Here is a 24921-nt window from a genome sequence, read left to right as displayed (position 1 = left end):
AGTCATTTTCCCCCAGTTGATTAGTTAAATGAATGGCATTATGGGGGAAGTTACATAACCATGCTTTGGGGAGAAGATGAACAGACGTTTAGAACTTCATGGGCCTGTTAAATAGTTATGAACTAATTAATTTGGTCTCATCCTGCTCTATAATGCATGTATGATAGCCTATCATAACAGCTGCTATAGGCAGACTTTGAGATTCCTTACAATACTTATAGCCATGCCAACAATCCCCAATGACTTAGAGAAGCTTCCTGAGTTTGCACATAGACAATATATTACATTGTATTTGATAACACAGTGAAGTCTGTGTTTAGTCCTTCCAGGCTGTAAAAGGTGCAATTTTCAGTGCCCTTTGATTTCCTGTTTCATGTCTCTAAAAATAAATATTGTCTCTGGGAGTGGGGTCATTCCCAGGTGACCTTCACAGTGTTCCCCCACACTCACCAGCAATGCCACCTTCCCGAAGGTGCCTTCCACCAACCATAGCTCTTTTCCTTTCTTTCCTGTCTGACTGGCTCTTGTTGGACCTCGGCAGATCCAGTCAGCTCTTGTCTCTGCTTTGCTGCTCATGTAGGGCCAAGCAGCCCTGGTTCCCATAGTCCTGTGCATGCATGAATGCCTCTCCCCTGCTAGACTCGTCTTCCAAGCCCTTGGCACCAGTACTTGGAACCTAATACTTACAGATAATTGTTGACTTCAAAGCATGTATGCAGCTGCTAGCCAATCTTACATTTGCATTGCCCTGCCTACTCTCGATGCCCACTGAGGCTGTGTGACCTATAATTTTTGTTCTTGTTCTTATTGCTTATTGCTAGCAAAGTTTTTGTTTTGTATCTAGTACATATCCCCATGATTTGCAATTGAATGATTCTAAGGTATTAGCCAGAGTTGCCCAGCAGAGTGTTAGGCCCTCACTCTAAGAACTTAAGGTACAGAATGTAAGAGAAGAGCAGTTATTGGTCCTAAAACTGGAAGCTGAAGATACTGTTTGGTACCTGGGTTCTACCTGTCATAGACACAGATCTCTTTGGTGACATCCCATAGTTGACAGATGGCATAGTGAAGGATACTAAAATGATGTAGTGAACCCTTGTGTTTCTGGACTGCCTTTTCCATCTTTGCCTTGTTAATTGGACCCATCTCCAAGCTAATTTTCCAAAGTCATGACAATAATGGCTATTTTCATTTCTTTCCTGTTGCTGTGTTAAAATGCCTGAAAGAAGCAATTTAAGTGAGAAAGGGTTCATTGTAGCTCACAGTTAAATGCACAACCCATTGTGGTGGGAAAGTCCAGGCGACTAGAGCCTAGAGCAGTCATTTACATCACATCTGCAGAAACAGAAGGATGTATGCACGCTAATGCTTACCTTGCTTTCACCATCGTATACCGCCCAGGAGTCCCTGCCTACAGAACAACCCTGTCACAGTCAAAGAGTCCCCCTACATCAACACATGTAATCAAGATACTGCCTGACAGCCATGCCCAGAAGCCCATCTCTCTGGAGATTCTAGGTCCTGTCAAGGTGACAGCACCAAGCATCACTCTGGTCTCCATATATTCTTTTCTGCATTACTTACTGTTGTGAATGTCTCAACTCGTCAGCATCACCTTGGCTCACCCCCTGTATCCCTGTACCACACCTACAAAATGTCATGCACTCTGAGGCCTTTGGGTCTGCCTTTCTTCTTTGCCTCGTGTGTTCCTGTCCACAGCCTGCAGGGAAGACTTCCAGTCTTTAAAGGAATAGCTTTCTAGCATGGCAGATAGGGAACTCCTGTCTCTTCTTCGAGTAGCCAGTGTTGAGTGTACCACTGTTGTATTTGCCGGAGATGCTAAGACTTGGTGCATGTTCTCATGGAGCTTGACACACAGTGGTTTATGTAAGAAAAGCCAAAGTGGTCAAGCAGGTGGTGTTTGAGTGTGATTTTGAAAAGTGAATGGTGGTCTCAAAAGTATGGGGAAGGAAATGGACGATGTCACCCCTCTGATTACTTCAGTTGTGTAGACAAAGCAGAGAACCAATGATGGGAATATCAGGTAAACTGCAGACATATGTGATGGCCTCTGTATACATAGCTAGGGCTTGGGTTTCATAAGAAAGAGTGGAGGGTTGTGAGAATATTGGTAAGCAAGAAATTGTTATCATGTTTTTATTGAAGGTCAGGCTATTCCAGGAGCAGAGTAGAAGCTAATTTGGATAGGGGTCTACGTATTTGGTGGGAGGACAATAGTAAGGAGATTACAGCAATTAGCTCTTTGGTTGTTTTGTTTTTGAGACAGGGTTTCTCTATATAACAGCCCTGACTGTCCTGGAACTTGATTTATGGACCAGGCTGGCCTTGAACCCACAGAGATCCACCTGCCTCTACCACCCAAGTGATGGAATTAAAGGCATGCACCGCCGCTGCCACCACCTGGCATTGGCAGTTAGTTCCTTTAAGTGATGAGTGCCTGAACAGGGGAAGGTGGGTACACAGGTCAGACAGGTCAGGCACTAAGCAGCATGGTGCAGTCACACGGGAGGCAGGCCAGGCAGGCCTGCATGGATGTGGGCCACACATGTGCTTGGTGCCCAGTGAGGTCAGGCATGCCCAGCAGCAATTGTGAGAGACTACCAGATGTTGAGGATGCCAGGGCAGAGGGGGAAGCAGGTGAAGAACCTGAGCAGGGTCATTTTTTCGGAGAAGACTTTTGAGGATGACATCATTGCACAGGGGGGGATTCGAACAAGGCAGAGAGGTGCATACGACAGGAGGGAAAGTCGGCACTAAAACACCGTTAGTTGACTGGGCGCACGCCTTTCATCCCAGCACTCGGGAGGCAGAGGCAGGCGGATCTCTGTGAGTTAGAGGCCAGCCTGGTTTACAGAGTGTGTGCCAGGAGAGACTCCAAAGCTACACAGACAAATCCTGTCTCAGATATTAAAAAAAAACAATTGTTAGTTGCTACAACTGGGAAAGTGGTTGAAGCCCTATGGGTAATTAGTCTTTTAGAGGCTCTTATTCAATATATAACTTGGCTTTTTAAGGTAAGCAAAACAAGTCAAGGAAAACCATCATGGAGAGGGAGATGCTTGGTCCTGTCAAAAACTGTCTGTCTGTATCAGGGTCAAGAGTCTCCTAGGGTTTGGAATGTGCAGCCACTTTCAGGGAGACACGAGTAGCTTCTGTAGCTTCTGTGCAGGGGTGAGGGCCTGTGGGAGGTAGAGCTTAGGAGATGGATGAGTGGCGGAAGTGTCCAATGGTTTGCAGTCTGCTTGTTGCTAGCACGCCTCCAACATTCTCTGAACATCTTTATATCCACACGTTTCTGCTTCTCTTTGGTTACTAGATACATCCACTTTGTTCTTTTTTAAAATCCCAAGCCGTGAACCTGCTTCTAATGATCTTACCATGAAAAGGGAGTATGCTTCAGATGCCTCACACATACCAGAAAGTAACTGCAGTTGATCCAAAGTTTCCAATACGTTGTTTCTTTTGAGTGACTATGTATATGAAGGAAATAAGCCGTACTTGGTCCCTTTCTTTAGATCTCATGTTTGCGTTTTGTTTAATTCATCTTGCTGTGAGCACTGAGTTACGATTGGCCATGAATGTGTCTCCTCACTCGCGTGGGTTCTTTGCTTGCCTTTTTTCTTTACAAGGGTAAAAGGAAATACGTTGTCCTGCCGTCTGTCATCCCCTCCATGATATGTGTCCATTCCGTTGACAGTTATTCAGTTTGGGTTCGTCACCTTATTTGTGGCCTCTTTCCCACTGGCTCCCCTGCTGGCTCTGGTGAACAATATATTGGAAATAAGAGTGGACGCGTGGAAGCTGACAACCCAGTTTAGACGCATGGTGCCAGAAAAAGCCCGGGACATCGGCGCGTGGCAGCCCATCATGCAAGGAATAGCCATCCTGGCTGTGGTGACCAACGTGAGTAGGCCTGGGACCCACAGGGGCTGCCTCCCACTATTACTTTAGGGGTGTGGGTGTTTTGCCTGCATGGATGTGGACCACACATGTGCTTGGTGCCCAGTGAGGCCAGAAGAGGGAGTTGGAACCCCCTGAAACTGAAATTTCAGACGGTTGTGAACCACCACGTGCGTGCTGGCAAGAGAAGCCGGGTCTTCTGCAAGAGCAGCAAGTGTTCATCACCACTGAGCTATTTCTCTAGCCCCCAGTATGCTTTATAATTATTACTGACTCACCACCTCAGGCCATCCTCCACGGGTAGTATTGTGATAAGTACTGACACTTTTGACTCATATGTGACATAAGAGGCATCATCAAGGGATACCTTTAAACATAGACAGATATGGGTTTACTCAGTCAGAGCACCCTAAAAGCACCACATCATATATCACTACATATTCTGATGACATCTTAAATATTACTGTGATGAAGGAGAAATTGGCCATCAGTTAGTCTCCAGGGAAACAGCTCTTATGGGAGGTGAAGCAGTCCCTAGGTCATGGTGCAGCAGCCTCATGACCGCATGTGTCGCTGGCTGTGAGAGAGCACAGCAGGGTTGTGCAGCCTGTTCAGGTTGCTTGTCTGGGCACGGGCCAAGAGGCAGCTTTTAGGCCGAGCAGTTTGATGCTAGCCCACCGAAGGATCCTTTGCCTACAAAAATGCCCTCCAAACCAGGGTTATCCCCGCCCATATTTCACTACCAATCTCACTGGGCCAACTTCCCGAACAAAATGACTTTTTAATTTCGACGTCTTAAGCCACAGTTGCTGAGTCCCCGTGAACTCCTGTGGAAGCAGAAGAGAGAGTGGCAGGGTCTGTCTCAGGCTCTGGAGGAGGGAAGTGGGCGGTGCAGTCAGGCCCGTCCGAGCCCCGTCTGAGTTCCACTTCCCACACTGCAGCTTGAGCTATGTGATCTTGGCCCTGTACACTTCAGAGCCCCATTTTGTATTTGTTAGATGAATTCTGTACTCAGCATGATTTGGGAAGTCAGTGAGTTACCACAGACACACGGAGCCCGGTCCTCGCTCACACAGTTGCTGCTGTTTAACTTCGTTACCCGACGTCATTAACCATGGCTCCCCGAGGACTCTGACGGGAACCTCAAAACCAGTCACCCCCACCCCACGGCTGGATACAATGAAACAAGCTATGTGGAGCACAGCTGCTTTCTGAATTGCAGGCTACCTCTAGCTTTGGGGAACTGATAGATTAAGTCAGTTTCCTTTCACCCAAATAGCCCCTACCTTCAATGCCCACTGTGTTTCAGAATGAAGACTGATGTTTAGAGCCATGACTGCAAGGCCTTTCAAGTGTTACAGGCATGAGAGCACGGATCTGTCATATCCAGTATGCTACACTACATTAGGCAGGGCAGGAATGTGGATCTGTGTGCTTTAGGAAGACTTTGGGCAGGAAGGTTTGAAACTAAAGGGGTTTTTGTTTGACCTTCAGAAAAAAAAATTGATCTGGTTCAAATTCCCAATTCCTCAAGCATTCTGGAGTCCTTGTGTTAGATACCTTCTCCCTATATCCATGCCATGGCTCTACTCCATAGCACAGATGGGCCATTGGCTGGGTTTCCAAAGCACTGTGTGTGTGTGTGTGTATGTGTGTGTGTGTGTGTGGTGTTCACACAGACACACACATCCACTGGCTAATTGGGACTGGTTATTTCTTTTTCCTATACTATACCCTTAAAAACAGCCCCTTACTAAATTTGCATTGTTGATTAAACTATGGAAAACCCTTCAGTCCACATTGTTAGCATTTCTTGCACTTATAAAATGCATTGTACATATGCATACAGGTAACCATGAAACATATGTTACCCCACATGTATAACCCTCCCCCTGACATACCCCATGTGATGCCCACAACCTAATGTGGAAGAAGGAAGAGAGGCCACCAAGATAGGAGATGCCAAGCAGGCGTGTGCCGTGAAGTCATTTGAGTTAAGGCTGATGGTTCCATAAATAAGCACAGCTGACATTGTTGTGCCTTGCCAGAGCATCTGCTATTGAAGAGCAATTTTAATTTATTTTGATATAAATGGAACTTGTGTGTAGAACAGCATGGGCAATGAGGCAAACTCCATTATGTGTATTCTTGCCGTGTTATCTCAGAGCAGCTCAATTCAGGGGAAAAGGTACCTTGTCAGAAAGTGAGAGCGTTATCTTCCTTGTTGGAATTTTTGTACCTTCCTGAAGCACGGCTTCCCATGATTCTGTAAAAAGATAGTGTTGAGCTAAATGATAGCAGGAAAACTTCATCTGCTGAAATCTAGCACACACCAAATCTTCTTGTCTTACCTCACTGCTGATAGGGCAGGCAGACACACATGCATGTATGTATACATATATATATACACACACCCCTTACTGCTGACAAACAGACATGCATACATGCATACACACACACACACCCCTCACTGCTGACAGCAGATACACATGCATGCATGCTTAATATACATATGAAGATTCATACACAATGCTCACTGCTGACAGGCAGATACGCATGCATACATATACATATGAAGATTCATACACAATGCTCACTGCTGACAGGCAGACACACATGCATGCATGCATACATATATACGTACGCAAACACCTCACTGCTGACAGGCAAACATGCATGCATATACACACACCTCACTGCTGATAGGCAAACACACATGCATGCACGCATACATATAAGCAGATATACCTCACTGTCGACAGATAGACACACCTGCAAGCATGCATACATACACAAGCATACATACATACATACACCTCACTGTTGACAGGCAGACATGTGTGTGTGCGCATGCGCGCACACACACAGATTCTTCACATCACAGAAAGCAAGGAATCTAGCTTTAGTGGGAGGTGGATGAGCTTAATTGTTTTCTTGCTTTGCCTGAATCTTGTTTGTTGGTTTGTGGTCTCACTGCAACTAAACCCTGTGTCCAGATTAATACTATTAAAAATCACTTTGTGCCAAAAACGTATCTGTTCTTGTGCTACAGCTGGTGATTGGCCCTTTGTCCTTCCTGCAAACCAATTTCACATACCGAGTTAAAAGTCAAATTGAAGATCTTTGGGGAAGGTCCATGTAGTTATAAATAGGCTTTTTTATCCAATATGCTTCTTCCTGGGATAGACACAGACTCCTAATTGACCCATCTATTCCTTCTATGCAGGAACATTCTAAACTGTGTTATATAATAATTTATGACTTCAGAACTTTATCTAGTTAATCTTTTGGAAGTTTGGATGCTCAGATACTAGATGTTTTAAAGCTAGCATTATTTCCTGACTGAGTGACCAGAACAAACCCAATATAGTTTACCAGACCATGGATTCTAAGCAAGTCTAAGACACCATGGGGGTAAGGAGTGTGAGTTCAGTGGCCATTCTACAGCTATACATTATTCAGTGTTCATTCTTCTTTGTGAGAAATAAGTGATTTTATGGTGCCACAGGACAGTTACTCGCAACAAATGGTGTATTTCAGAAACTCAGCAAGCAACTACTGGGCCTTTCCCTCATGCCCCCCCCTCAGAGTGGAAAACCCCCCCAAAATGTCTTCTACTTTAAATGTGTATGCCTCCCACTTAGAAATGCAACGTGATAAAAAACAGTGATTCTGTCATACAGCAAGCCATATAGCTACCACTCTAAATTAACATTTCCTTTCCCATTTGCCACAACACAGGCCATGATCATTGCTTTCACGTCAGACATGATCCCTCGACTGGTGTATTATTGGTCCTTCTCCATCCCTCCCTATGGGGACCACACTTACTACACCATGGACGGCTACATCAACAATACTCTCTCTGTCTTCAACATCACAGACTTCAAAAATACAGACAAAGAAAACCCATACATTGGGCTTGGCAACTATACCTTGTGCAGGCAAGTTTTGATTTACCTGTTTAAAAATACACTTCATCTTACGCGTGATAATATTCTATCTGGTATCATTTGACACTATGTTAAGACACAGTTTTCACATGGCTTTCTTTTTAATAATACTCAAAAAATTAAAACTAATAGAGACCAAGGGTAGGACTTTTAAACCAAATTTGAAAGGCATTCAAATGGATACATCATAATTGATAAAAGGCCCCCTGAACATGGGTGTCAGTTGGGAGGTCTGGGTAGTCTATGGGGCCTATGGCAGTGGAACCAGTATTTATCCCTAGTGCACAAATGGGCTTTGGGAGCCCATTCCCTATGGAGAGATACTCTCTCAACCTAGATACACGGGGCCCTGCCCCAAATGATGTGACAGACTTTGATGATCCCCCGTGGGAGGCCTCACCTTCTGTGAGCAGTGGATGGGGGTGGGATAAGGGGTTGGTGGGTAGAATGGGAGGACAGGAGGGAGAGAGAACTGGGATTAAAAACTAAGATTGTTTTTAATTTAAATAAAAATTAATTTAAAAAAATAACTGATGGAGAAGAGCCTTGTGGTCCTTAGAAATGGAGATAACTAAGAGTTTTATGCATTCAAATCATTCAGTTCTTAAGACTGCCTTGTGAGGCTGGAGAATGTAGCATGAGTTCTATGTGGTCTTCATAACAAAAGCCCAGAGTCAGATATAGGGTTAAGTGCTGAAGATCAGAGAAATAAAGGAACACAACACAGCCACCTTACCTCCTCAGTTTCCCAGCCGAAGAGAGACCGAGTTCCTGTCTCCTCCTGCCTTATCACTTCTTCTCTCCATCCAGCCATATCACTTCCTGTCTGTCTGTACAGACCTCCAGACCTCTGTGGTTAGTTAGTGGCTAGCTCCGCCCTCTGATCTTCAGGCAAGCTTTATTTGTTAGAGTATAAATAAGCTATCACCACAGGGGAATGTAGCTCCATTGGCATCTCTTGCCTAGCTTGCACAACACATGAAACCAGGAGTAATGGTGCATGCCCGTAACTCCAGCACTGAGGAGCTAGATGCAGGTGAATTGCTTTTAGTGGAGGCAAGCTTGAGATACATAGTGAGTTCAAGGCCAGCCTGGGATACATAGCAAAACTATTTTAGTAAAATAAAATAGAAGAAAGAAAGAGGCATGCAGGTTGTAGCTCAGTGGTTGCCTCCTGTGGGCATGGCCCTGGGTTCTATTCCCAGCAGTGAAAGGAAAGAGAAATAAGACAGCTCAAGGTCAAAGCTAATGATGACACACTGTCACCTCACTTAGTACAGACAAAGATGGATACAGTGAGGTGTCTCCAGTGCTCTGCATTGGTGGCTGGAAGGTCACCATGGATAGTGCACCCCAGCTCACTTATCAGTCGGTAGTTTGTTGAACATGTAGGTCATGCAAATTTATTTTCTCTATTACAGATTCTTAAACCCAAATTCATTTAAGTCAACCGTTTGAAGCCATTCTGGTTCAAGTTTTCAATAATACAACTGAGAAGTCAGAAAAGGCCAAAACAACTGTTCTAAGTGGTCTGCCTGTCCGGGCTGTACATATTTCAGTAGTTATGTCCTTGTAGGTCTAATAGTTTGCAGCCAGGAAATTAGAAATGGTGCTATGGCCCAGTCAGCCTGATGCTCCCTTATGGAGATGTCAGATGTGATGCCCCAGATAGCTAAATTGTTTTATGTCTTTTCAGAAAGCAGGGATAAAGCGGGAAAATATGTAAATACTTTGTTACTTTATAAAGATGTGCCTTATTTTACACAATTAGAATCCATTATTTTCTCAGTAAGTTACTACTGGAAAAGTTTCCTCCAGTATTCGATAACAAAAGTGAACTTTAAATGAAACGTATGTAATGTCCAGTTTAAAAATCATGGCATCAAAGAAGACTCTGGTTTTCCATTGGGCCCTGATTTACAATACTAATCAAAAAGACGTGTCTGCTAATATGCCTGGTTGTGTTTTCAGGTACCGTGACTTCCGAAACCCACCCGGGCACCCGCAAGAGTATAAACACAACATCTACTATTGGCATGTGATTGCTGCCAAGCTGGCTTTTATCATCGTCATGGAGGTGAGAGAAGTCTGCTCCGAGATGGTCTACAGTCATGCATATTCGTAGGCCATCTATGTCCTTTGAGTATTGCAGACTCTATAAGATGCATAATCCTTCCTTCTTACTGGCTGCTAATAACTGTTTGAGGGCAGGGGCTAATCAGTGTTGACCTGAGAATAGATCTTCCATAACACTCTGAATGAAATGGCCGTCTACTTTAAATGTGAAAAAGTGTGCTGTGTCTAGGGAGATTCGGTCCCACTTGATGTAGTATTAACTGGGTGTCTATCGTACTTCAGGGCTCTGAGCAGCAGCGTGTTAGATTGTGAAAGGCTTCTGCCCGTGGAGCTGTGATGTGTCAGTGTTACCATTCAGCTACTGTATGTAGCACACCAATTCCTTCTAGTGCTTCTCTCTCTCTCTCTCTCTCTCTCTCTCTCTCTCTCTCTCTCTCTCTCTCTCAAGTTAGCTCTGAGAAGATGACACAGCTGTAGATTGTCACAGCTATAGTTTGTCAATTGAACTATCCAGTGTCTTTCCAGAGCGGATTAACTAGTAACAAATTACAGAGCCTCAAAACTTGTTATGCATAGAAAGAAATCAGGCCTTGCTTTCTTAAACCACTATAGGTAAGTTTTCTGTCATGTGTAAACACTAATCCAACAAATTCAGAGGCTTTGCAATCTGATTTTTTTTTTTACTACCAAAGACTAAGAAAATGGATGACAGAGGAGAGGAACATTTTCCATAAGTAAAACATACTTCACAAAGGAAGATGCAGCTCACCAAAGATAGGAGCCAGAGAAAAAAGGCAGGCAACTGACAAAGGAAGCTAAGATTAGAATGTTAGGATGGGGGAGGATTCTTTGCAACAGCCGCAAGCTGGAAACAGCTCTAGTACTTCTGAGCGCCGACTTGTAAGTGCAGTGAGAGGGAATAACTGAAAATTTTCCACAACAAAAACTACTGGTAAGCCGCAGGCCTTGGCAGAAAGACTCCTGTGAAGCTACAATAGCCTAGATCAGAGATTCTCAATCTGCGGGGCATGACCATCGGAAATACGTGTTTTCCCATGGCCTGAGGAACTGAGACACAGGGCAAAATTACAATTATGAAGTAGCAATGAAAATAAATTTATAGTTGGGGGTTCCTAAGACCATCAGAAATGTGTGTTTTCCAACAGTCGCAGCCTACAAGTTGAGGACCTCTGACCTACATCCTAGACGCAGACAAGCATAGGCACAGAGGGGAAACTGTTGGACATAGTGGCAAGTTTTTATCCCAGTGCTGCCAGGCAGAGGTGCCTCATCCCTGGGACCCAGGCCAGCCAGAGACACACTGTGAGACCCTGTCTCAAAAACAAAACATCCAAACCTCTAAAGAGAAAAGAAACACTAAAGCCCTTCTCACAGGCTGATACAGAAGTCCTCGTAGAATGTGTATACTGAACCTGCAGGATATGTTTCCAAAGACAGCATCGTGCCATATTGGCTTTAACCAGAAAGCGAAACCCACCGCCTGTGAGTGTTAGCAACCTCTACACAGATGAACGTGGAGGCGATGAGTCTTGCCCTTCCTCTGTGGTGACCCACCCATCACAGCCTACTGCACTCACAACTCTGCTGCTCTTCCCGCTGTGAGCTCAGGGTCCCCAAAGTCACGGCAGTGTTTGCCTTCCACACTCCCCTTCCTCTTTCTCCACGCTAGCCATGCCTTCACTACCTATGTAACTGAAGCCCATCTGGCTGTGGTGACCGTCCGTCCTCTGCCCTGTGGCGAATCCCTTGAGCAGCTCCTCCACCCACTTGTTACCCAGTCGTGAGCACCACACAGCCAACCTCTGACTCTCCCATCAAGCATCTTTGCTCTCAGCTTCGAGAAAACAGGAAAGTGAGAATGTAGCATCTTGCCTATGAACCAGTAACAATATGCTGCAGCGTTCCTCTGCCCTTCTGATTGGATCCGCAATCCAAGAGCGAGATGCTTTTCTCTTTCTGCTTCCGTCCACACATGAAGCCACGCCCAAAAGGGTGTGGCCTCTGTTACAGGTTCGCAGGCAAGATGCTACTACTTGAGAATGATAAAGGCCTCAATTCGGCAAAAGGAAGTAACAACCATAGACGGTGCATCCGCGATAGTGGATCATCAAGTATACAAAGATCTGTGTGCTTAAAGGGAGAAGTGGCCTTCAAATCAATGACAGAGATGTTAAACAGTCCCCTTCAGCTTTGAACAGTTTGTCTCTACCAAAAGTAACAAACTGCAGAATTAAGTCTCTCTCACTCTTAGCCATGTGGGCCTGACTAACACCCACAGAACCTGTGCCCACGGTAACACACATGTTCCTCTCTACAGAGCAGCATCCCCAGGGCACGTCACCTGGGAAGCCACAAAACAAGTCTCAGCACATTTTTAAAAATTAAAACCATACCAAGCGGCTTTCCTGAGGACAGTGCAATTAAATGAGAAATTAATCAGAAAAATCTAGGGAAGTACACATGTGCAGAGAAATTAAGTGACATATTCTCAGACAGCCAACAAATGAATAAAGAAGTTAAGAAGATTTTTTTCTTTTAACTTTTAAATAGTGGAAACAAACATGCTAAAACCTAGGAATATAATAAAGGTGGTACTGAGGTAAGTTTCTATCCGTGGTCACATCAGATTAGCAGAAAAAAAATCTCAAATAGCCTGTCGTCATGCCTCAAGAGTAAGAAACATAAGCTTCTCTCCTCAGGTCAGTCGGAGCCCAGTGCCACCAAACCTTCTGCTTGGCTGTCTCCAGACAGCTGCCTTACTCGCGTGTGTTCTCGTACCCACTCCAGTCTACCCTAGACTCTCCCTCTGCTCCAAACAGTCTTCTCTACACTAGAACTCTTCCTCTGGCCATCTGCTCAGAACAGTGTTCTTAGAGCCCTTCCTGCCCCTTTCCCTCCTTCTCACCTCCGCATCCAAGCCTGTTGGCTTTCTTCTCCACAGGAGACCATTGACCGCTTCTTATAGTCTTGCATGATTGCACCGTGCGTTGGCTAGCTTCGTGTTGCTGTAGCAATACTGGCAGGATAGTTTCTTCCGTGGTCACCTGCTGCCTTTGGGCCTCTTCTGAGACAGCACCCCAAACCAGGAGAACACTACTCCCCTTGTGGCAGCCAGAAGGGTAGGGAATAGAATCCCAATGTCCCCTTCAGGTACACACCACAATAACCTAACCTCCTCCTGCTAAACCCCATCCCTTCAATCAAACTGCAGGCTGCCAGCCAAGGTTCAACATGGGGCTTTGAAGAAACTTTATAGAGACCAAGGACCACCAGGCCAGAGGCACCATCATTTCTTGCCTGGCTGGGGTCTGGTCTCTACCTGGAAACTACTGTGTTCTGACCTCAGAGTAAAAGCCAGAGTCTCTACTGTTCCATCCAAGGCCTCACACTGTCCAGCCATGTCTGTGGTCCTCACCGTCACTCCTCTTTCCTTCCAGCTTCGCCATTCTAGATCTTGTTCTGGAAACTTCCCCTGCCCTGACTCTGCCTTCTTGATAACTGCATGATTTGTTCCCTCAGCCCTTAAACCCTTTGATGAGTGATAAGTGTACAAACTACTCCTCATAGTGTCTGTGATGAGTTCAGCATCCTGTCACACCCAGTGGGGTTGCACTGGTCCAGGTTCTCCCAAAGCTCTAAGCACCTTTTGACACTAGGCGCAACCCATTTTCTAAATGTTTTTATGGCAACTCATCTTAATCCAATTTTAAGTGCTCTGATGTCAACTCATCTTTATCCCTTTGGTACCCCCAAAATACATAACGTAACCAAAGGGACTTTAGAATGGTGAGAAACAAACGAAATTTAACTTCATTAGCAATCACAGAAGTATGAAGCCAGACTAAAGTCAGGGGCCATTTCCAAATCAGAAAATTAGCAAAAGAAAAAAAAAAAGTGGGACAGCACAAGTACTGACAAAATGAAACACAGCTGAAACTGCCCTCTGCTGTGGCTGCTGTGTGTGTGAGCCCAGCCAGTGCAACTGCCGGGAAAGTACTTGGTTACTTTGTTAAACTGGACATTCACTTGTCCAAGTATCTCAGCAGCGCCCCCTACAGGTTCCTGCTCCTTAGAACCTTACAGAGAAAGTTCCAGGATCTACATATTCACAAGGGCACCAATGCTAATATGAAAACTGGAAACCAGCCCAATGCCTATCGGTAGGGGAAGAAATATGTTACAGTGCAGTCACCAGGAGCATCATGCAACAGTGAAAGGAAATGAACGAACTACGGGAATGGCAGTGAAGAATTTTAGAAACGAGTTTTGAATTTAAAAGGGGTGTTCTTCCGAAGACTGTGTGGAGGGGCTGGAGAGATGGACCAGCCGTTAAGAGCACCTGCTGCTTTTGCAGAGGACTCAGAAATAGTTCCCAGCAACCACATGGCAGCTCATAGCCATTTGTTAACTCCAGTTCCAGGAGCTTGGATGCCCCCTTCTGTCCTTCAAGGCAATGTACAAGCATGGTACACATGCATGCATGCATGCATGCATACATACATGCATACATATATACATGCATACATAAATACATACAAGGAAACCACACACATAAAAAATAAATTGTTGTTAAATGACTATAAAGTACTATTCTTATAAAGCTCAAATCAAGTAAGGTTAAAAACATTAATAGTGAATACATACATATTTTGGTATTTTTCTTTATAGTAAATATACTTGCACATATAGGATAATATTGACCTTTGGGAAAGAAACAGGGAATTAGGAAAAAGCGTACAAAATACAATAGCACTGTCAGTGGCCTGACTTTGTAACTTACAGAGGATGTGGGGGCATTCATTTTATTTATTTATTTGTTTGTTTGTTTATTTATTTACTACATAGCTTAGATAGATCTCAGACTCAGTCTCTCATGTGCTGGGTGACGAGGTGTCCATTTGCCTTCACCCTTTCTAAGTAGCAATTATGGGGGTGGAGATGCACACACTAGGGATACACTCCTCTCCATGTGCCAAAGAAACACAGGATAGCTGAAGGCTAACAGGTCATTCCTGATATCCTGTTGCTCGAGACTGAAGGGTTACAATACCTGCCCTGTCCAGACACGCTGCCAAGATGACAAGCAAGGATAATCTTAAGGAGGTGGTGTCCCCCCCTAACATTGTCTTCCCTCTCTCCCACAGCATATCATCTACTCTGTGAAGTTTTTCATTTCGTATGCAATTCCAGATGTGTCAAAAATCACGAAGAGCAAGATCAAGAGGGAGAAATACCTCACTCAGAAGCTGCTTCATGAGAGCCACCTCAAAGACCTGACCAAAAACATGGGGCTTATAGCCGAGAGGATGGGAGGCGCCGTTGACAACAGTGTGCGGCCAAAACTCGAATGAGGGGGAGTGTATGTCCAGAGAAGCACTTTAAAAAGAATTAGCTGTCGGACGTATCTCAGATCACTAGAGAGGATGTTCACTCACTCAGGCAAACAGGAGTCTTCACTGTGCCCATTTCTGCCTGTATTGCTTTTCAGTTTCAGCTAGCAGTGAGGGAACTAGAAAAATGGAAAACTCTGATCAAGAAAGGCATAAAACTACCTACCTGGATATGTTCCCCCCCTTTTTTTTTTTTTGATAAATTGGAATTTTAGTAACAGGAAAAAGCCTCGAAGCATGCTTGAGTCCTTCCTGGGGACTTTACTGTCTGGTCTCAAGCACTTTCCTGTGCTGAATTTTTGCATTTTACCAAATCTATCCCAGACCTATTTCGTCCTGACAGTCCTATCACCAAAGACCAGGCATACCTCAGCCTTAATCACTTCTGTGTTATTGACAATAGCCAGCTCAGAATTGAGTCTGGATGCCATATTAGGTGCCAGGTAGACTGAAGAGTTCGCAGTGTTTCAGTCTCTTTTACTATACCCTAAGGAAGGAGACCTCACAGCATAAGAAACAACGTCCTTCTTCATTTCAGCCTGCATTTCCACCTCCAATACTGGTCTTAGATGGGCATGAAGAAAGAGGGTATTAAATGAAGCCTGTCCTTATTCCTCCACGGGACACCTGCCTTCCAGCAGCACTCCAAGCATGCTCTGGACCCAATCAATGTGGACTGCTCTGCAGATCGTAAGAGAGTACAATGAGAAAGGAGGGAAAATAACTTACTGATCTGGACATTTAATTTAACTCTTCTTGATTACGTAAGATTCTTGGGGAGATGATAATCAAATGATTGTGACTGCATTGTTAGCAACATAATGGGCTGGGAACTGTAAGCCCATCAACTCTGTACAAACTGACTTACCCAGAAGGAAGGCACTACAATCACCACTCGCCTTCTGCTTGTCTTGCTGAAAGGACGGGTGCCCTGACAGTGGGCGTGGTCAGGGCACCAGCCAGCAACTAGCCCTGCTCCTGAACCTTGAGTGGCCAGCCCCACTCGCTGGGAGTCCTACTGACCTTTCTGCTTGCCACAGTGACCAGCTTCCTTGCCATCTCTTCGTTTCCTAGGCCCAGTAACCCGTTTGTAATCACAGCTGTGCTAGAGACAAATCTACCCGAATTACTGCCATTTGAGGGAGGAGACGCTGGATTTAGTTTGAGCCCCCAGCCTCCTCTCAGCCATCAGGCAGTTAAGGGAAGGGCTGATTTTTTTTCTGTCCGTGGCTTGCTGCTCGCCCTAGTCCCTTGGTGCCTTGCCCTCTCTGCTGTTCACCCGAGAGGTTTCTGGAGCGCTGCAGCCTACAGATGCTCAGCTTTCCTCTGGCAGGTCTAGAGGAGACTTGGCTACACCTCGAACCTTTGACAGTAGATGACAGAGTGAAGAAGGGAGGACCTGCCTCACACTGTTTGGGATGGGCCTCTGCTGACTAGATTGGTATGAAATGCCTAGGTGCCAGAGAGCCAATCCAAGGGAAGTGAACGGGTTTAGAGACCGCCTCTCAGGGCCACGGTTTTAAATGTCCGCCCAGAACAGTGTATTAGAATATCAACATGATTAAGCAAAGCAGTGTTCTGGGCTTAGCTCAGTGGGTCTGCAGGAACATTTCCCCACCTCCCTCATGCTGGGAGTCCAGGAGCTGCCATACAGCATCTAACTACGCTGAGGCAGAAACGTCTGCCTCCTCCCACACTAGGGATGTTCTCACTCCACAGCTGATACCAGGTGCCACTCCCTGTCCCCACCCAGACTGCCCCGGAGCGCCTCACTCTATTACCTCTTCTCCAGAGTCCGTGTGCTTGTTTCCTATGGATCCAAAGTTCCCGCACTTTACATGACAAAAAAGGAAATCATCTTTGCGTCCATCTTCCCCCCCCTTTTCGTTGTATGCACAAAGAAAACTCTAAATGAAAAGTACATTTAGGCGTCTCTATCCCCCCAGCCAAGAACTCCCTTAACAGTATAGAAAGTGCCACAAGCAGGCCAAAAAACAAAACACAAGACAAAACCAAAACTGCTTTTCTGAAGGGAGCAAGTGTGGTGTCTGACACCACCAGAGGCTAAGTGAGCTGTAGGGTCCCCATGGCATCAGTATCCGTCCCGTGAGGCCTGTGCCAAGCTGGTGATGGAGAGGAGTGAGGGACACCTGCAGTGGCAGTCTGCTCTACAAGAGCAGTGAGGTAGTCCCCAGCCCCAGGACATCAAGGGCATGACAGTGGCCAGCGTGGGGGAAGGATCCAGCCCTCTGCCTGTCCAGCGTTAACCACTAACCAAGTTTATATTGCCTTTGAATCTTAATCAATTGAATCAGTAGACCCAATACTCAGGGGATTTTTCTTTACACGGTCCTCGGATCTTTTAGATAGTCCATTAGAAACAGAAGGCTGTAATTTGTCTTGAAACCAAACAAGGCCGTCTGGTAACAAGTTTGTCAAGTCCTCCCCTTTGTAGTGCGCGCGAGAGTTGAGCTTCATAGGACGCTCACTCCCGTTGGCGGCAGAATACGGTGTGTTGGTTACACACTTCCTGTGTTCTCCTTTCGTTCCTACTATGGTTGAAAAGTGAAAGCAGGTGCACAGCTTAGCTAAAAAGGGACTGAAATTCATGATGCTTCCTGTGCAATGTAGCATCGATGTTGTTTGTAACTGATGTTTGTTCATTTCTATGCATTTTAATTTTTTAATTATGAGCATTTTAATAAATTCAGTTTTACAAACAATTCTGGGGTCTAACTAGGTTTAATTGTCTTACTAATGTTTTTAAGGGAACTGGTTTCTGAGATTTGCCAGCAAGTGTAAGTTAGATAATAGATGTATACCACTGTATAGAGTATATCTAAAATTACTTTCCATGGCCTTTGGTTACATGGACTTTCTTAAAAGATTAGGGATAGGTTTCAGCCAGGGTAGCTGCTAGAGATGAGCCAAGCCTGTAAATCCAGGGGAACTGAAAACTTCCCTAGCTAGGTGCGCTAGAGTCACTGGTGAGATGACAGCCTTTGTCACTGTCTTAGTTAGGGTTCCTATTGCTATGAAGAGACACCATGGCCTTGGCAACTCTTTTTTTTTTTTTTCTTGGTTTTTTGAGACAGGGTTTCTCTGTATTGTTTTGGAGGCTGTCCTGGAACTTGCTCTGTAGACCAGGCTGGCCTCGAACTCACAGAGATCCACCTGCCTCTGCCTCCCGAGTGCTGGGATTAAAGGCGTGCGCCACCAACGCCCAGCTGGCCTTGGCAACTCTTACAAAGGAAAACATTTAAATGGGGCCGGCTTACAGTTTCAGAGGTTTAATTCATTGTCATCATGGCAGCATGCAGGGAGACACAGTGCCGGAAAAGGAGAGCTCAGAGTCCTACATCTTGCTCAGCAGGCAGCAGAAGCAACTGTGAGTCACACTGGGTGTAGATTGATCACAGGAGACCTTAACACCCTCCCCCCACAGTGACACACTTCCTCCAATAAGGCCATACCTTCTCCAACAAAGCCACTCCCTGTGGGAGCCATTTTCTTTCATACCACCCCAATAACCATCTTTAGGTTGTTTTGTTGGAAATGTGTCTCACTGTAGCTCAGGCTGGTCTCACCCTCTCAAGTTCTGGAACTATAGATAACACTTGGATCCGAACTGCACTTCAGAACAGAACTAATTAGAAACATTGTAAGCCCAGCAAAGGGTTACTACAAGTTTACTTCTAAAACAAAGTATCCCCTTCTCAATGGGGAACTTCAGTAACTGACCAGAAGATGCAAATTTTCCAACCAGTATCTTAAGAGACTTTTGGGTGTTTGTTTCTACTTAAAATTTTAAATGTTTTTAAAGCAATCTTCAGAAGACAAGGTGGTTAAATAGATGCACCCAGTATTCATTTTTCTCTCCACAGGCACTTAGAGGCACAGGAAGTGACTGAACACTGGAAATGAGCAGGAGACTGACTGGAATCTTGAAAGATTGAGAGAGATAAGGCATGGTGTCACCCTGGTTTCAGAGCCAGGGGTGCAGGAGTGAGGCGGCCTGTGAATGAATTGCTAAGTAAGATTAACACACACACATACACAGAGAGAGAGGGAGAGAGAGAGAGGGAGAGAGAGAAGAGAGAGAGAGCTAGAATCACAAAAGCCTCAACAAATTGGACCAACAGAAGGAAGGAAGGAAGGAAGGGAGGGAGGGAGGGAGGGAGGGAGGGAGGGAGGGAGGGAGGGAGGGAGGGAGGGAGGAAGGAAGGAAATCTGTTGAAATGGCCTATTCAAACAAGGGGCAAGGGAGAGGAGAGAGGAATGGAGGGGGAAGGGAGAGAAAGGAGGATGAAGGCATTCAAAGTGTCTAGAAACAAACATGTATTTTCAGAATACCAAAGCCTAGACCTGTTTTGAAAGGAGACTACCCAAATTTGCACAAATTTAAGAGTCAATCTCTGGGATTCCACAGACATTCTACCACACTGGCTTAGCTGATGGTTTTCCCATGAGCCAGACTTGACTTGGTAGAGTGACTGTCACAGACCAAATGTTATGATGTAAATATCAAACGTCCCCTACAGGGTCATTTAGTGCATGCTTGGTCACCAGCTAGTGGCACTGTCTGGGGAGATGGTGAAAAATTTAGGGGATAGGAAGTAGACAGAAAAAGTCGGTTGCTAGGGGCATCCCTTTATGCCTGGTCCCCAGACCCTTCTCTCTCACTCAGCCTTCTCTATCACATGCCCCCACCATCTGGGACTATAGTCCCAGAAACTAATGGCCATGTACTGTGTCTTCTGAAATGTAAGTCCTATCTCGTCACTGCCATAGTCATCAGAAAGCTGACACAACCACTGAGTGCTACATAATGGGGAATGGGTGTGGCAATACAGAAAGGAGTCGAAAGCACCATCCATAAGAACTGGGGGTCCAGGAGCCTGCTGAGACCAGTGTGTGGCCAGTACATGGGACAAACAAACAAACCAACAAAGATCTCTGAGTTTCTTCTACAGCCAAGAGCTTGACTGTATCCCCAACTCCAAGGCACAGAGTGACAAGGTCCAGGTAGAAACTATTACTGATGTCATCATCCTACTCCTCCCGGCTCCAGTGAGCACCTCAGCTGAGAACAATTTTGCCTGACTCCAGCTGTGGCCCACATCTGCTTGAACTAAAAGCACCAGGCAGAAGATCTTATCTATCACCCATCCACCCACTGGCATGCACAGCTGGGAGGAAAGCCCTGTGCCCAAGCACAAAAGCCCACAGCAGCAGTAGAATGCACAATTTCTCCTGCATCAGTACTTACGTATGTTACCTACATTGATCACTGGCACCTTGCCCCGTTCTGTGATGTTGACGAAACCCCATGAACGTTACAGGGCAGGTACCATGATTCTTGACACTGCTTCTCATTAAGTGCCTGGTTCCACATCAGTGTCACAGGACAAACATGTTAGGTTCCTTGGAACTCTGAGGGCAACCATACCATGATTCGCTCAAGTCACAGTGCCTGAGGAAGCCCAATACAGAGTACCACATGGAAAAGCTACAAGGGAGCACACATGGTGGTGTCAACACCACACATCCCAAAACTTCTAGAATATTACACTCACAAAAATCAACTCCTGATCTCTCTGTGATTTCCCTGTGAAAGCTAATCTTATTTGTTAACTTGATTAGATAGAAATATGCCTAGAATATATCCAAAATATGCAAATTCATACAACAAGGACATCTGTTCCACTATGTTCATAGCAGCATTATTTGTAATAGCCAGAACCTGGAAACAACCTACATGCCCCTCAACTGAAGAGTGGATAGAGAAAATGTGGTACATTTACACAATGGAGTATTCAGCAGAGAAAAACAATGGAATCTTGAAATTTGCAGGCAAATGGATGGTACTAGAAGAAACCATCCTGAGTGAGGTAACCCAGTCACAAAAAGACAAACATGGTATGTACTCACTCATATATGGATTTTAGACATGGATCAGTGTTAAGAGAAGCTTTTTCTTTGCTAGCCGCTTTGGTTTATCACCCGCCAGCCGCCTGGGCTCTGCCGCGTTGTAGTCCCCAAATAAACACACAGGACGCTGTATTAATTATGAAGCTGTTGGCCTTGCTTGTCTCTTACTGGCTAGCTCTGCTTTAAGTAATTACCCCATAATTGTTAATCTAAGTATGTCTCTTACCGGAGAATAGTTCCGGGATTCCTACCCCATGGGGGTTACATCTCGAACTCTCCTGTGTTTCTCCTTCCCAGAATCCTCCTGGATTCCTAGTCCCTCCTATCTTGGTTCCCTATAGGCTCAACAGTACTTTATTGACAAATAACAGGCAAATAACAGGACTTCCCCAACAGATCAGGATAGTGCCAGTCTGCAATTCCACTGACAGAGAGTCTGTGAAACAGGAAAGAACCTAAGAGAGACATGCATGGTACCCCAGAGAAGAGGAATGAAGCAAGATCTTCTGAACAGATTGGGAACACGGCAAGGGGTAGGGGGGGAGTGGGAGCTGGGAAGAAGAGACGGGGAGAAGAGGAAGAGAGAGTAGGTCATGGGGAATAGGAAGGTTGAATGGGGGGGTAGGATAGGGGGAGAACAGGATGAGAAATACCATAAAAGAGGGAGTCATAGGTTAGAAGACAGATCTGGCACCAGTGAGACCTATAGTGATCTAAAGGGATGACACCAAATGGCAAGCTAAGCAATAGTGGAGAGACCACCTTAAATGCCCATTCCTGATAATGAACTTGACGTCTACACTATATGCCGTCCTAGAACCTTCATCCAGTGACTGATAGAAGCAGAGCAAATGCCCACAGTTAAACACTGAACTGAACCCATGGAACCCAGTGACAGAGAGAGAGGATCGATGAGCAAATTGGCAAAGAATGGGCTGGCGAAACCATTAGAGACAGCTGTTCTGAACAGGGGAGAGCTCTTGGACCCCAGACCAACAGTTGGGAGGCCAGCATGGGACTGATCCAGACCCCCTGAGTGTGAGAGTCAGTGAGGAGGCCTGGGCAACCTATGGGGCCCTGGGCAGTAGATCCGTGTTTATCCCTGGCATACAACTGGACTTCGTGTGTCCATAACACAAAGAGGGTTGCTCTCTCAGCCTGGACTCTTAGGGGAGTGCCTGGACCCTGCCCTGAGCAAACTGATATCCCCTATGTGGAAGGAAGTGGGGATAGGGTGGGAGGCTGGGGGGATGGTGGGGAGTGTGGGAGGAGGGGAGGGAGAGAGAACTGGGATTGACATGTGAAGCAAGCTATTTAAAATTAAATTTATTTTAAAAATAAAAAAAATAAAATAAGAAATTAAAAAAAAAGAAGAGAAAGGTGAGTGGTACCCTTGAACGAATTGGTACAGGAGACTGCTTCCTGAACATAACACTAGTAGCACAGACAGTGAGGTCAACAATTAATACATGGGACCTCCTGAAACTGAGAAGCTTCTGTAAGGCAAAGGACACAGTCAACAAGACAAAATGGCACAGAATGGGAAAAGATATTCACCAACCCCACATCTGACAGAGGACTGATTTCCAAATATACAAAGGACTCAAGAAGCTAGTCACCAAAAAATCCAATTAAAATGTGGGGTACAGAACTAAATAGACAATTCTCAATAGAGGAATCTAAAATGGCTGAAAGACACTTAAGAAAGTGTTCAACATCCTAAGCCATCAGGGAAATGCAAATCAAAACAACTCTGAGATACCATCTTACTCCTGTCACATGGCTAAAATCAAAAACACCAATGGCAGTTTATGCTGGAGAGGATGTAGGGAAAGGGGAACACTCCTCCACTTCTGGTGGGAGTTCAAACTCTATACAGCCACTTTGGAAATCAGTATGGTGGTTCCTCAGGAAAATGGGAATCATTCTTCCACAATATCCAGCAATTTCACTCTTAGGCATATACCCAAGAGATGCACATTCATACAACAATGACATCTGTTCCACTATGTTCATAGCAGCATTATTTGTAATAGCCAGAACCTGGAAGCAACCTAGATGCCACTCAACTTAAGAATGTGGTACATTACATGGTGGAGTACTACTCAGCAGAAAAAGACAATGGAATCTTGAAATTAGGAGGCAAATGGATGGAACTAGAAGAAAACATCCTGAGTGAGGTAATCCAGTCACAAAAAAACTAACATGGTATATACTCATTCGTATATGGATTTTAGACATAGAGAAAAGGATTCCTGGCCTACAGTCCACACTGCCAGAAAAGCTAGAAAACAGGGAGGACCTTAAGAGAGACAAGCATGGTCCCTTGGAGAAGGGGAAAAGGACAAGATCTCCTGAGTCAATTGGGAGCATGAGGGGAAGGGAGAGGGAGTTAGGAGACAGAGAAGGGGAGAAGAGGAGGGAAGAGGAGGACATTAGGAAGCAGGAAGATTGAGTCAGGGAAAGAATAGAGGAGAGCAAGAAAAGAGATACCATAATAGAGGGAGCCATTATAAGTTTAGTGTGTTGGGTTTTTTTGTTGTTGTTTTTTTGTTTTTTTTTTTTACACTTTTTGGTTTTTCCAGACAGGGTTTTTTTCTGTCTTGCTTTGGAACCTGTCCTGGAACTCGCTTTGCACACCAGACTGGTCTTGAACTCACAGAGATCTGCCGGCCTCTGCTTCCTGAGTTCTGGGATTAAAGGCCTGCGTGCACAAACACCTGGCCCCATTATATGTTTAAAGACAAATCTATGAAAATTTCCAGAGATCTACAAGGATGACCCCAACTAACAATCTAAGCAATAATGGAGAGGCTACCTTAAATGCCCTTCCCCAATAATGAGATTGATGACTACCTTATATACCATCCTATGGCCTTCATCCAGTAGCTGATGGAAACAGAAGCTACTCCTACAACTAAACACTAAGCTGAACTCCTGGAATCCAGTTACAGAGAAGGAGGAGTGATGAGCAAAGGGGTCAATATCAGGCTAGAGAAACCTACAGAAACAGCTGACCTGAACAAGGGGTAGCTCATGGACCCCAGACTGATAGCTGGGAAACCAGCATAGGACTAACCCAGACCCTCTGAACATAGGTTACAGTGAGGAGGCCTTGGCAATCTATAGGGCCTTTGGTAGTGGATCAGTATTTATCCCTAATATATGAATGGACTTTGAGAGCCCATTCCACATAGAAGGATACTCTCTCAGCCTAGACACATGGAGGATCTAGGCCCTGTTCCTAATGATATGACAGACTTTGAAGATCTCCCATGGAAGGTCTCACCCTCTCTGGGGAGCAGAAAGAGAATGGGATAGCCAGTTGATGTGGGGCAGGGGAGGAGGGGAGGGAGAGGCAACTGGGATTGACATGTAAAAGAAGCTTGTTTCTAATTTAAATTTTAAAAGGGGGGGGAAGGTAGAAAAAGAACAAATTAAACCTTTAAAATATAAAGAAATGAAAAAATGAGTATAAATTAATGAAGGAGAAAACAAATATACCACTGAGAAATCTAAAAAAGAAAAGAAAGAAATATGCCTAGAAGGTTAGTATGGCACACCTCCAGGTGTGTCTGTGAGAGCATTTCCCAGGACTGATAGAGCATGAGGGCTCTGACCTGACTGGT

General features: G+C 45.1%; 1 protein-coding gene across 4 annotated transcripts in view; it reads left to right on the top strand.

Annotated features, from left to right (window-relative positions):
- Ano6 (anoctamin 6) overlaps positions 1-18084 on the top strand; it is a 175194-nt gene extending 157110 nt beyond the window's left edge. For all 4 annotated transcript variants that reach the window (XM_021225485.2, XM_021225486.2, XM_005067144.4 and 1 more), the window contains 4 exons: positions 3719-3924; positions 7663-7865; positions 9846-9951; positions 15116-18084. In XM_021225485.2, the coding sequence (XP_021081144.1) occupies positions 3719-3924; positions 7663-7865; positions 9846-9951; positions 15116-15322 (722 nt within the window). In that variant the 3' untranslated portion in view covers positions 15323-18084. The remainder of the gene's footprint in view (positions 1-3718; positions 3925-7662; positions 7866-9845; positions 9952-15115) is intronic.
- Positions 18085-24921: the final 6837 nt, after the last annotated feature.

Source organism: Mesocricetus auratus, unplaced genomic scaffold, assembly GCF_017639785.1.
Source record: "Mesocricetus auratus isolate SY011 unplaced genomic scaffold, BCM_Maur_2.0 Super-Scaffold_100010, whole genome shotgun sequence".
NCBI classification, from domain to species: domain Eukaryota; kingdom Metazoa; phylum Chordata; class Mammalia; order Rodentia; family Cricetidae; genus Mesocricetus; species Mesocricetus auratus.
Note: the sequence above shows the minus strand (reverse complement) of the source record. Positions and strands in the feature narration are given on the sequence as shown.